The 18,634-nt window shown below is 40.3% G+C and overlaps 1 protein-coding gene across 4 annotated transcripts in view; it reads left to right on the forward strand.

The window, feature by feature from the left end:
- Positions 1–18,634, forward strand: part of IPCEF1 (interaction protein for cytohesin exchange factors 1) — a 209,755-nt gene that overhangs the window by 82,639 nt on the left and 108,482 nt on the right. For all 4 annotated transcript variants that reach the window (XM_075203484.1, XM_075203485.1, XM_075203483.1 and 1 more), the window contains one exon: positions 16,720–16,751. In XM_075203484.1, coding sequence (XP_075059585.1) covers positions 16,728–16,751 — 24 coding nt within the window. In that variant the 5' untranslated portion in view covers positions 16,720–16,727. The remainder of the gene's footprint in view (positions 1–16,719; positions 16,752–18,634) is intronic.

The raw sequence follows: 18,634 nt of genomic DNA on the forward strand, positions 1-18,634 counted from the left end.
GTGACTCTGCTTGAACTCTGATTGACCCTGACCTCTGCTTGTTTTCTGCTTGCTCTCTGCCAGCCCTGACCCATCTAGATCCATGTAAGCTCGCTGAGCTTCACTAGTCATATATGGCGCCAGCCTCTCAGCCCAATCATTAGGAGGCCATTTTGCCCTTTTTGCAAGTCTCTTAAAAGACACTAGATATGCTTCTACGTCATCAGCTGGTGACATTTTCTGCAGAGCTGGAACAGGTGGTTCATTTCTGTCATGCCTCACCTGGCTTAACTCTTTCCACCTGTGCCACAGCGACTCGTAGCATCCGAGCTTGCTGATTTTGCTGCGCAGCGGCCACATTCACGAGGGTTCTCAATACTTCCTCCATGTTAACGTCTGTGCGGGTTGGGTAGTGGAAACTTGCTTCCCGGAGTATCCCACTTCTCACACCACTTGTGGCAAGAGCCCGTACTGCTGAAGCACACGCGAAGAACTTCTTCCTTTTTATGTAGTTTTATTGTCAGGAAGGTAAATGTTTTTGACACCGTACAGATTTCACAGCAATTCTGGAAACCCTACACGCTAGCTAAACAAAGACCAGCTCTCTAAAGACCAGCCAGCTTCCCCAGCGTTGGTCTCACTGAACAAATGATACAAGCAAGCTTTTATACATGATACTCCTCCCCCAGCCCTAGCTTGATGGGCAGGTGACACACCCACCTTCCCTTTAAGAGGAAACTCCCATCAATGGTTCTGTTTGCACAGACACACCTTGTGTGTTTGCTGTGAGGAAAAAGCTTTCAAATCATGTGAGTTAACCAAACTTAAACTATTGTTTGTCACACATAAGTCCTTACCTGGTTTATCATCAATCTAGGTGCATAACTGCACCAATGTTTTACTCTGCTTGCATGCTTTCTCTGCATCTTGTCAGCTAAATGCCTCCCTCTGTTTATATATATATATATATATATATATATATATATATATTATATATATATATATATATATATATTGTATTTATTACACTTACGCATACACATACACACACAAAGTTCAGCCACAACATTAAAAAACCAGAGAAAACAAAGTACTGAGGTAAGTTCATTAGTAAAACATGTGCATTGTGCAGAATAATACACCCTGTCCTGCAAATTATTACATATATTATAAGTAGAGATGCTCGGGCTCGGTTCCCCAAGAACTGAACACACCCGAACTCAGCAGATCTGAGTACCGAGCCGAGCCAGCTCGGTTCTTTCGCGCGCCCTCGGAATTGAAAACGAGGCAAAACATCATCATGACATCGTCGGATCTCGTGAGTTTTGGATTCTATAAGTACCGCCCTTCATGGCGATCCAGCGCCATTTCACAGAGGGACACAGAAGGGGTAGCACAGTTCTTGGAAGACTCTAGTGCAGTTGGGGAACATCATAGGTAGAAAAGGAGGAGGGGTAGCAGTGTTCTTCAAAGTCTCCAGTGACATTCAGGAGAGCTCCATTGCTTCATTGCTAATTGTCATTACTGAAATACAAATAATAAGGCTGGCAGTCTTGGTGTAAATCTACAGTTACATTGTACTGTGTTATATAGGTAACACACAAAGAGGAGAGCTCCATTGCTCCATTTGCTAATTGCCATTGCTGAAATAGAAATACTAGGGCTGGCAGGCTTGGTCTTCTGAATTTGCAGTCAAATTGTGTGGTGTTATAAAGGTAACACACAAATAGGAGAGCTCCATTGCTCCATTGCTAATTGTCATTGCTGAAAGTGAAATACCAGAGCTGGCAGGATTGGTCTCCTGAATTTGCAGTCAAATTGTACAGTGTTATCAAAATGGATTCACAGGAGTACACAGAGGAGCAGGAGCACTAAGTAGCTGCTGGCACCAGTCATGATGATAGTAATCCCTCTACGTCATCTGGTAAAGCCTATGTTAAAGTGCATAGTGTTTGTAAGTCAGGGAAACAACAAAATTTAAAAAAAAACCTTTCACCTTGGTCAAGAAAAAAAAACCTGTAATCCAAGCAAAGTTATCTGCAGAATAAAATAAAATTGCCAACATTCCATTCTACACACGCAGTAGCAAGGAAAGAATGAGGCCTTTGCCTCAGTTGCTAGTTCTGCAACTGTCACTGAGGCATCTTCTTGAAAGGTCAGTCGTGACCAAGCAAGACCTTGTAATTCAGAGTCCAAAAGTGGTGTCCACATACATTTACGTGTAAAAGCCGAGCTGGAAGAAACCAGTAAGGCATTAGAGGAAAATGTATGTTCTGATTCAGAAATGACACAAATCCCTGAGGAGAGTCTATCCACGAGTGCTATGTGTAATCCTGACCATTCTTTATGTACCCATAAAAAAAGGCCCCTTTCAGCATTTCTGCAGATGTGTGCATGAACAGCCCAAGTGTAGCCGGTGATACACAAATTGAGGATGCCACTTTGGAATTTCAACAGGATGAGGCGGATTTTTGTGTAGCCGACGAGGGCACTAATGAGGATGTTGATGAGGATGATGTTGTTTGTGTAAGTCCTGCACTGGTGGGTGCAGCTCTTGCACATGATAAGAAGAAGGCCTGGACATAAGACCCAATTATTTTTACCCAAATCCTGACATACAGTTGTCTAGCCATTTGTAGTGTATGTAAATTCACAGTCAGTCGAGATAGGGACCTTAACCATCTATTAACCTCATCCATGCTATGCCATTTGAAGCAAGGTCATGGGAAACTGTTGGGAAAATTGGAAACTTATGCTAAAAAAATAACAACAAGCAGTCCATCATCAGCTAGGTCCCTTCTGTCAGCTAGATCCTGACACCTGCAATCTACATCCAAAACACCATCTTCATCAATATCCTCAGTAGTGATCAGATTTAGTCCTGCATCCAAGTTGCTAAGGCTCGCTGTCTCCTCCACTATCCTGGATTCCTCAGAAGAATTCTTTGAGCGTTAGTCCCATGGCTGCTGCTGCTGCTGCTGGGGGTGAATCTTCATCCCAGAAGTAGACCAAGAAGAAGACTACTAGTAGTTTACAATAATTGACTGTTAAACAATCCTTTGCAAGAGGAAGCAAGTATGAAAGCTGTCACCCAGTCGCAAAGTGGATCACAGACGCCATGGCGACTATGCTAGTATTAGATCTATGTCCAATATCCACTATTAATGCAGCTGGTTTTAGACAGTTACATGAGGTCTTGTGTCCCCATTACCAAATTCCATCAGCACACCATTTCACTAGCAAAACTATTCCTCACCTCTACCAGAAGGTTTGTAAAAATGTAATTATTGGGCTACAAAATGCCATTCTACCCACAGTACACTTAACCACAGAAATGTGGACAAGTGGAACTGGGCAAACTAAAGATTATATGATTGTGACAGCCCACTGGGTTGGTGATTCGCCTTAACCAGCAGGAACAGCAGCAGAATGTACCCAAGTACTTCACATTTGGCAGGCTACTCTGTTTATCACCAGCTTCACTAAGAGGCATACAGCTGACAATCTGTTTCAAAAACTAAGGGATGCCATTGCAACATGGCTTATCCAGCTTGGACTCTCCTCAGGATATGTCATTTCTGATTACAGCTGGGTGAATTCCATCACATTCCCTATTTTGCTCACACAATAAACTTGGTGGTGCAGAGCCTTTTAAAAAAAGCAGTTCCGCTAAGTATGTTGGACTTGTAGATCAAGTACTTTATTTACTTCGCCAGGATCCAAGAGTTATCAAAATCTTGAAATCGGATCACTACATTTCGTCGACTGTGCTTAATCCCAGATTTAAGAGCTATGTCTTCTCTTTGTTTCCAACTGAACCAGATCTGAAGAGATGCAAGGAGCTCCGGGTGAGCAAGATGACAGCTCAAGTGTTAGGTGACAGGACGGTGTCTCCACCCTCAGTTTCTCACTCAACTCCTGCTAGGATAAAACTTAGCTTTCCCAAGAGAAACAGGGATGATGCAGATGACTCAGTACAACATTTTGACATCGAGTCTGGTCTAAAAGAATTGACCAAAAAACGTGACACCTCTGCCGTAACTTCACCTGATCCTGCTATCAACATCCAAAGGATGGTGTAGGGTTATTTTAATGACAGCATAGAAATAGACACATCGGACAGTCCCTTTACACACTGGGAGGGTTAAAAGGGAGTTTGGAGACCCATGTACCAACTCGCTTTGCACTTCCCAAGCTGCCCACCCTCCAGTGTGTACTCGGAAAGAGTTTTCAGCACAGCCGGGAACCTTGTCAGCGATCAGCTTAGGAGGCTACTTCCTCAAAATGTGGTAAAGATGATGTTCATAAAAATGAACGTCAATTTCCACGGGAAAGCCAATTACATCAAAATTCTGAGACATCTGTAATGGTGAATTCCAGCAGTGATGAATTAATAATGTGTAAGGATGATGTACAAACTGATGAGGCTGAGGATGATGACAACAACATCTTGTCACAGTAGAAATCATTAACAGCACTGTTATCTTAGGTGTTTTGAGCCCATTGTTAGCTTGTTTTGTGGGGGCCCAAACAAATCAAGCACTTCAGCCACAAGGAGTGCCACTTTTGTGGCTGAAGTGCTTGGTTTGTTAAAGTGTCCAAGTCCTTTCTAAGATCCAACATAAGGGTGGGAGGGCCAAAGGACAATTCCATCTTGCACCACTTTTCCTTTCAGCTACCGCTTTGTGACAATTTTACCTACATGTGCTATATACTGTTATGTGCTTAGCAAAAATCTTAGACACCTATTGATGATGCAGATGACTCAGCACAACAATTTGACATCTGGGGCTGGATTTACTACACTGGGGGTGTGAAAAAGTGGAGGTGTTGCCTATAGCAACCAATCAGATTCTAGCTGTCATTTATTAAGTACATTCTACAAGATGACAGCTAGAATCTGGTTGCTATAGGCAACATCTCCACTTTTTCAAACCCGCTGTTTAGTAAATCTAGCCCCTGGTCTTGTCTTCTGTAAAAGAATTGACCAGAATTAGTGACATCTCTGCTTTAACTTCACCTGATCCTACTATCAACATCCAAAGAATGGTGGAGAATTATTTTAAATTTTTTTGAACGGTATAAAGACAACAGTTTTATTAACAAAGAACAACGTTGCTTGCAGAAGAAATGTAAGCATGGATGCCTAAATAGACGTGTAAATGTATTACCTTCCACTTTGCTGCTGTTTCATCAAGTGTTTGTAATCTGCACCTTACATCAAAGGTACCTAACTAGATTATAATTTTGTGGGAATTGGGCTGATTCGAAGCTCAGTGATGAACTTGCTTTTTGCTGTGAATTACAATGGCTCTTTTTAGTGCATTGTTCTGGCACCCTGGATTGGTCTGGGTCTGATAAAAGCACAGATTCCAGGGCGGGGGGGGGGGGGGGGTTACGGGTCAGCGCTCGTCGCCATGTGTTAGCTGTAGAATTACCACAGGTACCAAAAAATGGGTGGAGTGATCAAATGAACCATAACTGCTTTCATGATCCAAGGACAATTCCATCTTGCACCACTTTTTTTTTCTGCCACTGCTGTGTGACAATGTTTCCTAGCTGTGCTAAGAACTGCCCCAAAGAGCACATAATGCCAAAAAAAGAGTTGCAAGATGGAATTGTCCTTGGGCCCTCCAACCCACCCTGATGTTGCTGAAATAGGACATGCACACTTTAACAAACCAATCATTTCAGCGACAGGGCCTACCAAACTACTGTGGCTGAAATGATTGGTTTGTTTGGGCACCGACACAAAAAAAGCTATTCATCTCTTCCTGTACAAACTAAACTGGCTCTACTGAGGCAAGATGTCGTCCTCATCCTCATCCTCTGATTCCTGGCCCCCTTCAGTGTGTACTTCCTCATCCTCACACATTATCAATTCGTCCCCGCTGGACTCCGCAACCACAGGTCCCTCTGTATTATCTGGAGGGCAGTGCTGTACTTGATTGAGGAATTGATAATTCATTTTTATGAACATCATTTTTTCAACGTTCTGAGGAAGCAACCTCCTTCGCCGCTCACTGACCAGGTTCCCCGCTGCACTAAAAACTCTTTCCGAGTACACACTGGAGGGGGGACAACTCAGGTAAAATAGAGCCAGTTTGTACAGGGGCTTCCAAACTGCCTTTTTTTCCTGCCAGTAACAATATGGACTGTCTGACATGTCTATTTGGATGGTGTCAGAAAAATAATCCTCCACCATTTTTTCAATTGTGACAGCATCCAATGCAGCGACATTAGACATGTCTGCAATGGTTGGCAGGTCCTTCAGTCCGGACCAGATGTTGTCTGCATCCCCGCTAGTGGGTCTTTTAGGAAAACTGAGCTTTTTCCTCGCAGCCTTAGGTGTGGAAAAAAATGAAGAAGGAGCTGTTGTCATGTCATGGTGCTCTACAGAGGACAATCTCCTGACCAGCAGGTCTTTGCACCTCTGTAGACTTGTGTCCGCCGGAAACAGAGACACAACATACGCTTTAAACCGAGGATCGAACACGGTGGCCAGAATGTATTCCTCTGACTTTAAAAGAGTGACCACCCTCGGATCCTGGCAAAGCGTACGAAGGGCTTCATCCACAAGAGCTACATGCTTGGTGGAATCGCAATGGTTTACCAGCTCCTCCCTCACTTTCTCTTGTAATATAGATTGCAGTACCTATTCTCTTGCACTGCTTAAAAATTTAACGTATTAAATGTAATATAGATTGCAGTACCTATTCTCTGGAACTGCTTAAAGAATGAACGTAGTAAATGTAATATAGATTGCAGTACCTATTCTCTTGCACTGCTTAAAACTTGAACGTATTAAATGTAATATAGATTGCAGTACCTATTCTCTGGAACTGCTTAAAGAATGAACATAGTAAATGTAATATAGATTGCAGTTCCTATTTTTTGGATTGCTGAAACAGTGAACGTAGTAATATAGATTGCAGTTCCTATTTTTTGGACTGCTTAAACAGTGAACGTAGAAATATAGATTGCAGTTCCTATTTTTTGGACTGCTGAAACAGTGAACGTAGTAATATAGATTGCAGTTCCTATTTTTTGGACTGCAGAAACAGTGAATGTAGGTATTGCAGTACTAATATTTCAGGACTGCAATAATATATTGCTCTAGAATTTTTTTATACTTTTTAAAATTATTTTTTTTAAATTTTTTTGTATAATTTTTTTTTTTGGAGTTTTTAATAATTAGACAATTACTATGGACTTAGCACAAAAATGCACAGGACTAAAGCACCACTGGACTCAGCAGGACAGACACTGGCCAAAGCACCACTGGACTCAGCAGGACAGAGCACAGGACAAAAGGACCACTGGACTCAGCAAGGACAGAGCACTGGACACAAGCATAAAGCACAACTGGACTGATCACGCAGGAGCACTACCCTACAACCTCCCTCTACCCTGATCACAGCCCAAATTAAAATGGCGGCCGCTAGCGGGGAATTTATGCAATCCGAGTCTCGCGAGATCCGACGCAAGACTTGGACGTCAGAGCCTCAGTTTAATTTTTTTGGGCGCCGGAAATACCCGAACAGTGCTCGGATCCCGTCGGATCCGCACTGTTCGGGTGGGCTCGGATTAGCGGAGTCGGAGCCCGCTCATCCTTAGAAAAAAGCAAAATTATGTGATTTTAGAAAAAAAAATAGGGATTTTAGAAAAAATAGGGATCCAAAATCAAAACCAAAACACGTAAGGGTGGTTTTGCCAAAAACAAAACCAAAACCAGAATACGGGGGCCAGTGAACATCTCTAATTATAAGTCACCTCACAGATAAGTAATATGTATAAAATTCAGAATATAAGCCTGCAGGTTTGTGCCTTTATATGGCCAAGGAATTCCAAAGCGTCTTACACCGATCAGCCGCAACACTAACCACTGACAAGTGAAGTAAAAGACATGTATTATCTTATTTCAATGGCAGCTGTCAAGGGGTGGGATATACTAGACAGCAAGTGAACAGTCAGTTCTAGAAGTTGATGTGTTGAAAGTAGGAAATATGGACAATCATAAGGATCCGAGTGACTTCTAATTACATTTTGTTCTTAAAACAAAACCATGGCACTTATATACAATATTATGTACCCTTGCTGCAGGTGTAGTTTAAATTTAACATTTCAACAAATCTCTCCTCTTAGAATCTCCCTGTAAGGAGAGTTAGGTTTTGAACATGGCCCATACTGTGCTAGTTTGGGCCAGCGCGGTACACTATCCTTCTACCTAGCTTAGGAAGGCATACGTAATTAGTGATCCCAAAACCCCACCCATGTGAGACACTCTGTTCAGTGATTTGATCATAATATATAGCACCATTCCACACAATACAAGGGGGTGGGGATGGAGGTTGACAAGACATAACATAGGACAAGTACAAGTTTCTCTTTGGTTAATGTTCTCCCCCTTGCACATGATTGTAGCCCCACAAACCTTAAAACTTATAATAAAATGAAGACCAAGAGATATATTTGGCAATAAGAAGTCACACTTTTTATTATCTGGAATGGTAGCAAAGAAAGCACAAGCACACCATATGCTCCTGCCAAAATAGCAAATAAATCATTCGGATATGACAGTATATCCCTGGCATTAACAGGATGTGAAGAACCCACTCTCCCTGGCTCAGTACTGGACGCCTCGCAAGGGTGGTACCCAAGACTCCCTGCACAGGTGGTGTCATAATTTACAGCCGCATTATGAAGGAAAGTGCTCCATAACCATCTCTGGTGCCAAACCAAGGCCATTCTTCCCCGCCTTGCAATAATTCATCTGCAAATAAAGTTGTTAGTGCATAACAACACTTCATAAACATCGAAACACAATAAAGGTGTGGTTATTTCACAATCCAAGAGGAAATGATCACAGACTCATTCCAATAAATAGAATCTTCGATCCCTAAAACCCTCACAACTTCACATCCATTAGTCCTTTCTCATAATCCAGCCCAGCAGCAGAATTTTAACTGCTACCCCTAACTGAACCCCTACCCTGCCATGCGCAGGAACTCTAACCCAACCTTTGTGCAATTATGCAGCCTTAAGTTATCAATTCATAAAAGCTGTCAGTACAGTCTTTAGAAATGTAGGGCGATCATTTTCAACTATTCCATATTTTTTGTGAATCATGTTTTATAAATTTTAATGACCCCCAATGTTTTTCTTTAATTAAGAGGATACATTCAACAGATAAAATATCATCAAATTCGCAATAAATAAAACATAATGCAAATAAAATGCAACACTTGTCTTAAGCTGGCTGATATAGTTAAGTAATTGCTAATTTATTTTTGTCATTTTTAGACAAATTAAAAGCTCCTGGAAAAAGAAATTAAAAGAGCAATTCAAATTTTCTTATCATTCCATTAATGTAAAATGACAGTGGGAGCCTTTTAAATGACAACTGCACTCATTTGTGCTAAACATTTCTTGCAGAAAATAAAATGTAGCATGTAGTCATATTGACATTTTGACAGCCAGTTCTTTATCTTGTATTTTTAAGCCTTTTCAAGTTATTTTAACTCAGTTTTACAGATGACAAGTTAATGTTTAAGCGTATTAGAAGGAGTGGGAGCACAGTAAAATGGCATTTGGATATGAATGTTGATAATTAATGACAATGTATAAGCATTATTTATTTTATTTATTGAGTTTAAAGATTCTCATGAAATTAGTATGAATTCATTTCACTTAGATCAGCTTTGAACTGTTGCCTTAGCTGCCATTTACTCTCACATTCACACTGCATACACACTTGCTTAGAAAGCTGTATAAAGGGTTATGGATTTTGGTGTAGGTAGGTATCAATAGCCAGGAATCCCATATTTTAAGGAATTTCTAACTGCAACCCATATACATTAATGTTAGCTTAGAAGACTACTGTCTCATTTTTCAACTGTTGCCATAACTGTATTTAAGGGTTCATAGGCCCCCATCATGTCAGAATAGGCATTTGTGGCATAGCACAAGCTAGGCTGCCACCAGAAATTGAGGGGCTCAGTGCAAATGCAACAGGCAGCCCCCCTCCTTCATTCTCTCACCCCACCCACATTTCAAATGACTCTCTAGCCAACATTTGCCATTTGCCTCCCCCGATTCTCTACAGTCACCCCCATCCCCGGTTTCATCCAACCCCTGCAGTACTTTACTTACCTCTCTGCGTCTTCTTGCTGTCTCCTTTCGGCTCCCCTCTATTGACAGCACTGTGACATTAATTGAATGACATCAGTGATACTGCAGGGAGTCTATCTGTTTTGTCACGACTATCTGTCTGGGAGTGGGGCACCTTGGGGGCTGGGAATGGAGCAAATGGTGGCAGCTGTGGGGCCCCAACATCTTGGGAGTGGAGGCAGTAATGCTGCCTACAAGGGGGCCCACTATGGCATCCTTAATTACACGCAGCCACACTCCCCATACCACCTCTCACATCTCAGAAGAAGTTGCTCCCTACAAATGGCGCCCGCTACCGCCAATAATTCACTGCAGATGCCTCCTCCCCTAATAAATTTGTTTGGTCCCAGGGCTGGCGGGGCCCCACTCTGCTGCTGGGCCCCATACTGCATTACTCCCTGTACCCCCCTGATTGCGGCCTTGAGCACAAATATAATCTCATAAAAATTATTTTTAATTAATTTTATAAAAAATATAAAATTAGATATTTTGCTGGTACCAAGCTCTCCGCAACCCCAATGAGACATACCACTGGAGATTGTACACCTGATAGAACCACCCTCTTTTTCATGAATTTGATTATATCTGTCTAGTAGTCTATGACTGGAGGACACTCCCACACCATATTGAGGAAGGCTACACCACTCACTTTGATCTGTTGTTATTCTACCCATTGCAATCAGACATATCACTGTATAATAAACTCCGTTTGATACCTCCTCCCAGACATTTTACTCCCAATCCATTCCCATTATTTTTTGTAAATAATTTGCCTAGCGGAAATGGCAATGTGTCTAACAGTATGTTGTAAAAACAGCTTTTGGGATGGAAAAGTCCTGATACAGGTGTAGAAAATAATAAAGACTAATTTTCTGTGCAACTGTTCTAGGTATCTAATGCCTCTCTGTAACCAAAATTCCAAATCTTCCACAGTGGTAAAAGGGAAGACCATATGTTCCTGTTTTCTTCCCCTACAATTTAATCGCTGTTCCCACATAGCTAGTCATGTTTTTCTAAAGTCTGGCCGCCCTAGAGATAGAGTTTTTGTTAACACATCATAGAAGCCCACTAGTGCCTGATTAGTGTTGCTGGATTGTCTGGATCTGTGTACCAGTGAACAAACACGAATTGGATTGTCGAAAAATACAAGACCATGTGCAGAATTGGTAATCATCCTTAGTTTCCTGGTGCCTTTAGTTTCCTGGTGCCTTTAGAGTATTGATAATCAAGCAAGGGTTTGGTGTACCCCATATGTATTAGTCACAATGCTTTTAATTTGCTTGAAGTGCTGAGCAGGAATAGTAACCAAGTTCTCCTTGTATAGATAAAAGAACTGTGGCAGGACCATAATTTAAAAAGGCTGATCTTACCATCTACCTATAAGGGTTGATCAAACCACTGTGCTGGTTTTTTTTCTCAGGTTATTCACTACTGGGTTAATCCTGAGGTTTAAATATTAGAATACATCCTTATGAAAAAGGACACCCCAGTACCTGAACCTGTTGGCCAGCCAGAGCTAGCAAGCAAAATAGCTGCACCATTCATATATCCTATCCAGTGAATGATTAACTACAGTTTATTTTAAGACCTATGTACCAAGGGACTTGATCAACTGCTATAGCGATACCATAAAAATATTCCAGAATAAAATCATCATTCTGCAAACAAGATGAATGCCACCACTTTCAGCCTGCTTTGTACCCTTATATTTCTCTATGGTAGCTCTTTGAAACTCAGCATCAGAGGCTCATTTAGAAGGACAATCTCATCCTCAGTGAATGTTAGACAATCTATCTGATTGAAAAATTCCTTCAGTTACTCCTTGGTGTATAGAGCCCTGGTAACAATTTAAAATAAATCTCTTTCGAGGCTGTAATGTGTAAATTCATTAGATATGTCCCTCAAGTTCATCAAGTGCTCATACAACATTATACATAAAATTTTACCTCTCCATTCTTGTCATTATTGTCATGTACTTTGTTGTTTAGATTGTTTCAATATTTGCAGCTTCCCAGTGGACTCTGTTAGAAGTAACATGCCCACATGATGTAGGCCCATCCATTTGTAGTTCACTTGTGCCTCAGTTGATTTTCTTTCCATATCTTACCTGTGTCTCCCCATCTTCTTTCTCTGCAATGCAGTTGCACTAAGCGCAACACCTCTCAAAACAGCCTTGAAAGAGTCCCATGTAATAATATATTCTTTATTTTTATGTATTTTACATTCTGTGCTGTAGGACCAAAATTATTTTTGGTTCCCACAAACATTTATTTTAAATTGTGACATCATTAGTGGGCAGCACCGTGACTTAGTGGTTAGCACTTCTGCCTCACAGCACTATGGTCATGAGTTAGATTCCTGACCATGACCTTATCTGTGTGGAGTTTGTATGTTCTCCCCGTGTTTGCGTGGGTTTCCTTTGGGTGCTCCGGTTTCCTTCCACACTCCAAAAACATACTGGTAGGTTAATTAGCTGCTATTAAATTGCCCTTAGTCTCTCTCGGTCTGTGTGTGTATGTTAGGGGATCTAGATTGTAAGTTCCAATGGAGCAGGGACTGATGTGAATGAGTTCTCTGTACAGCACTGCGAAATTAGTGGCGCTATATAAATAAATAGATGATGATGATGATCATTAACCAGGATTCAATCTCCTCACTCTACCACAAGAGCAGACCTCACACTGCCAGAGTAACATGAAAGGATCTTATTGCAAAATTTCTCAAGGTAAGTTCTCACATCAGGTGACCATTGCCAAGGCATCCACTAAGCCAAAACCAGATATATCTAAGAAAGCGACTGCTATGTTATAAATATGAATAGCATAAAAAGTCCCTTGTCTCCATTTTTCTCGCACTCCAAATTTCAATAAGCCTAGGTCAATTTTTGAGAGGGCTACAGTGACCCCTACAGTTCACATGCTGTGAACTGGATGTATCTAGTTCTTCAAGAACATCTCCTATGAATATCATGATAAGAGTATCTCTAGCCATTACACCTATTAAGACTTGTTGTGTAAAGGACTGGAGTTTGCCTACTACGATCACTTGCACAGAGAGGGTTGATACAGTCAAAAGAACACATTTACCATCATTTTCAGTGTGCACTGAGTATAAGGCAAAAGGTAATGTTTTACTCACCAAGACTGAAACACCTCCTACGTAGTGAGAATAAACAGCAGTTTATTAGTCATTGACTCTCCCTCAACCTACAATCCTTCAAATGCTCACTCAAAACTCACCTTTTTAAGCTCGCCTGTCCTTCCACCTCCTGACCATTTCATCCATCACCTCCTCTACCTTCGCCTGCCATCTCCATTTTATCCCAGTTGGTCCTACTGTCTCTCACCCCCTCCCCCTGTAGAATGTAAGCTCTCACGGGCATGTCTGTCTACTGTCTGACTCCCTTGTACGTCCTGTCATTTCTATTGCTACATTCTAGTGTGAATCCCCACAGCATTACTCACACTCATCTGTGCTACTTATGTGGATTACCTCATCAATTTGTTATTTGCTTCTGTATCCAGTGCTATGGATTCTGTGGCGCCTTATAGATAAATTCTAATAATAATATTATATGTAGAGGACTGATTGCTTTGTACAAGAGCAGTGATGCTCAACCTTTATTAGATTGGACCTCAATTGTCAGTGTGCCATTGTTTCAGGAGCACAAAAAAGACAGTTAATTTTTGGGTTTCCCTGAGACAATTACGGCATCCCAAGAACATATTCTGGGATCCAATTGTATACTTACCTATAAGTTTAGCATCTGTGTACAAGATTTAATGGCAGTTCTTTTTGCTAAGCAACAAGCAGCAGAGTGTAGTGAGGGCCAAAGGAGGAGAATAACAGCATCAGGGGTGTGTGCAAGTGCATTATATGTTTGCTATGAAGTGTATAGAGCAGATCTCAAAGACATCTTTTTATTGAAACTTTAAATCATATTTTTAAAATGTTTTGTCTTAGATTCAAAAATGTGTCTGCAAAACTAATAAATGTCACATTAAATACTGATTGCAGTCATATTTGATTGTATACTGGTATCTACATTGCTAAGTGGTTGCTGCTGGGGTTCCCGTGGTATAGTGGTCGCCAAAATGGATTCTGTATTGAATATTTGCTAAAAACACTGGGTGGCCACATATGCCCTGTGGATGGGTAAATTGACATTCAGGAAGACACCTCTTCAGTCAGGAAACATTGCAACATTGGGTATAGATGAGCACTCAGAACCATTAATTACCAACTAGCATTGACCTTGCTTTCTAAGGGAATGACAGCAACCAAACCATTCCAGGAAAAATGCATCTAATGATACAACGGAACCACCAGAAACCTTCATTGTTGGAAATAAGCATTTAGTTGTGTGGGGTTCTTTAGGTTGACATGACGTGCTCTCAATTTTTTGGTATTTCATTACATGTGATCTTTACAACCCCGATCTCACAAATATCCATTGCCAGGTCTGATAAGTGGTTTAAACACTGCAACCCAAACTATGATAACCTGCTCTGTGGGGTTCTTGTTTCACTGTTTTTCATGAAACTGTTTGTTAGCACTAGATGTTGAAATTTGCAATGAATTGATTTGCAGTTGCTCGTCTATTTTACTTTGCATTTTGGTTTAATGCACCAATGTCACGATCATGGAGTATCCACTTCCACAAAGTGTTACTGATTAGTGATTAGGTTTCTTTCATCAGTTTCATGCTGACATCACATTTGTCACCATTGCTTATCAAATATTAGCAAGAACAGCGGTCTTGGTCACTGAAGCCCCTGCAAACACACTAAACAATCAACAATCAAGACAATGACATCTTTTCATGTAGTCAAGCCAACCCTAATTATGGGCAACCAGGAAAGCCCAGCATTTTTGTACATGTCATTGACCATGCTAACAGATTATTTGCTTACTTAAAGCATGAGCCTCACCTATATGGAAGCCATTGCTTTCATTATGCTTTGCACTGGTGCCATTCATCACATCAAGGTACTTTTTTTGTTCACTACCTGTACATTTTTAGCAATATTTTTGGGAGACACTGCATAATGTGTAGATGTTGTAGGAGTTTTAGTGTAGGGAGTGGGCTAAAATTCCTTGTACTCATTGCTGTTTCCATAGCTGATAGAGAGGAAGTAATGAGCATCACAGCAGAGACTGCTCTGTACCTCCCCTCTACTGAATGTACTGGGAAGTGGTCATACCACAAGCAAGTATTTCAGCATTGCTCTTCACCATGAGAATGTGGACACAACATGTGTGCTGTCACATTTATGTTCACTGCTAGGCACAGGCTGAATGCACAATGATAAAAGATACCATGATAAATGATACCAATTTTAATATGCGTCACACATTTCAATGGGGTAAAGAACAGGTATATATTCTAGCATAATGTCAAATGCCGATACTATCTATTTAGACATATTGTAGCATCACATTTGTCCACTATCACATCATCAGCAGTTACCTGTTAACTGTGGTGATTTGAACCAGATTTAAGCAGTCTCTACCAGCATGATGAACATGTTCTACCGAACCTCAATGTTCAAAGGCCCAGGGGATACAGAGCTTTATTTATCATCATAAAGGTTAACATGGTGAAACATGTCATTTTACTTATTGCCATGATTTAACATTTTTTAAAATCTGAGTATAGTTCAGCTGCCACAGAAAAAAATATCCAGAATGACAAGGCTAGCTTATTGTTCTATAGGGCCTCGTTTGTTGGTGATAGGGATTTTTACATTTGAATAAATAGGGCCCACAGTATAGTATTTAATAAAAATACATTACCTATGAGCAGTGCTATAAAATTGTTTAGCATACATACACAGATGTTTTTTTTTTAGACAAATAATGCACTGTGGTGCATAGAAAATGAGATGCAATACACATGTTAGCTGTGCCCGCTTAATATAATGTTTATGTGAATGTGGAAGCTAACTGACTGAGTGGGTTTGGCTGCCCATGTACACCTTATTGCAGGTGGTATTTTTCACCGTTTGTCTCAAATTAACATGCTCCATCATACCTCTAAATTACACCAGTACAACAATGTGGCATAACATTCTCCTAGTTTGTCTAATTGCCATCCCATGCTGCATGTTGTGTGCCACATAAAATGTTTTACAACACTACTTCCCTCACTCTGGTAGTCTGCAGTAGGTGCATAAAGAGTCATAAATTAATTTTTAGGTAAGTAGAATAAATAGTTATAGCTTTACAGCAGCAAAAATCAAACAGGTGTGTCCTAGAAAAGCTGGAGCCATTGGAAGCCATGTATGTGTGTGTATGTAAAAAAAATAATAATATATATATATATATATATATATATATATATATATATATATATAACACCAAATTCATTTTATACAAATAGCACTTTAGCATGTGTTTTAACACCAGGGCATATGATTCTTTAATGTACGTTTTCAATAAATGATGCATTCTGTCTAGCTGATGGTGCTTATTGCAGATTTGCTTATTGCTGCCAAGGCACTGTTATTTGATATATAACGTAACACATTTAAAATGAGACACTGAAGTTGTTTCTCTTTTGTTATCCAGGCTTAATCATGGCTTCTGATGGCATCGAAGAGGTGAGTATCAATATATTATCTATTAAAATGTACAGCTATATGAAGTCCCAAAAATTCTGGTCAAATTTTGGCTGAAAACACGCAAATCACATAAAAACATGATGGGATTCTAAATTAGAAAAAGAGCAAAATCATCCTCTTGACCACAGTACCACCCATGATTTCACAGCTGTTTTAAGTAATAAAAAAAAGGCTTATAGTCTTGTACTGTGTAAAAAATATAGCAAAAACATGTGTTTTGCCCATAACCAGCAGTAGGCACAAGAATGGTGCCTCTACCAACACATGCTGAAAAGCACCCAAGCTGTGGGTGCAGGGGTAATTTGTCAAAATAGGACTTCTGGGGGTATATTTACTAAACTTTCCCATAGAGCTAAATGTGCTCACTGGCACTCAATTGCCCCTAAGAAAGGCGCTGGCACAGGATAATATTGGAGACACAGTATCCAAACAGATACAGTATTGGTCCAGTGGTAGAAAATTAATACACAGATGACTGTACACAGAATAAATGCAGGTACTCAAATGGAGAAGGCAAAACAAAGACGAAAGTCCAGGTTGAAGTCAGGGTAGAGTCAATCAAATGAGTCATTATCCAGGAAGAGGCCAGGGCAGGTGGCAATCAATAGACTCAGATCCAGTACCAGCCAGATGTCAGGACAACCAGAATGCGAAATAGTCATAAACAGGACAGGAATAGTACCATAATGAGCAAGAACCCACAGAGGCAAAATGCACTGCCCTTATAACGTGCAGTAACATGTGTAATGCACAATATATGTGCAGGCAGGGGGTTTTAGGAATCCCTTACCATTATACTGGGAACAACAGGATGGAGAAATAGTCACTCTGGGAGTCCCATATCTTGAAAATTGCACAGAACGGAGAAGGGGTTGGGAAGAGGTCCAGCATTTTTTAAGCACTGGGCTGGTTGCCTCTGGGAGAAGGATGCACACAAATTATTTGGTCTTTCTCCCATAGAGTCACAATCCTTGGGTTGACCAACAATATAGGAGAAGGACACCATGCTTCTTGTGTCTCCGTTCTAATGAAAACCAGACCAGGTCCTGGTTATTCTTGCAGGATGAGCCTACATAAGAAAATATTAGTAGAGCAGTTGACTATAACAGATTCAGATGCTTTGTAAACAGGGCCAGAGATACCTGATAGTGGTTGTTATCTGCAGATTTTTTTGTCGAAATGGCAATTATTTGCTAATTGATTCCATGATTCTACCATCTCTATTAAAATATTTATTTATCATCTATCAGAATGTTTAACGATATAAAAAGAAGTTTCACTTCATTCCAGTTATAAATCTAAAGCTATAAAGCCATTACTATTCCTACCACCACTTATACTTATAATTTGGTGGCCAAGGGAAAATGGTGACTGCAAGTCTGCCATTAATTGCCATAAATAGGCAAAAAAGTGAGACAAGAGCCTACTTTATTTTTTCCCACAAAGTGTAATTCTGAATTTGTTTATAACGTTATATACAGCAACAAAGCTGCATCTTTAGTAATAGATGTAATTTCCTTTGATAGTGCTGTCAATAGTACATTATTTGGACTTACATGTAAAATTGCATATGAAGAGACATTATATTACAGAGCACACATATTACCATTACAATTTTAATGTTTGTGAAAGCATGACTGTAATAAATTAGCCCCATCATTGTGGACACCACATGGCACACCATACCGCCAGACAATTTAATTGCCCTCATCTACTTACTTTCATTTTATGTCTCTATCAAGAGGTTTACAGCAGATTAAAAAACGAACGTTATAAAAGAAAGAGAGGGGAATTTAGATCAAAAAGACATATAGTTAACACATATTTATAATTCTGAGATGCTTAATAAACAAATTTATTTA

The sequence above is a fragment of the Mixophyes fleayi genome, chromosome 3, assembly GCF_038048845.1.
Source record: "Mixophyes fleayi isolate aMixFle1 chromosome 3, aMixFle1.hap1, whole genome shotgun sequence".
Taxonomy (NCBI): Eukaryota; Metazoa; Chordata; class Amphibia; order Anura; family Limnodynastidae; genus Mixophyes; species Mixophyes fleayi.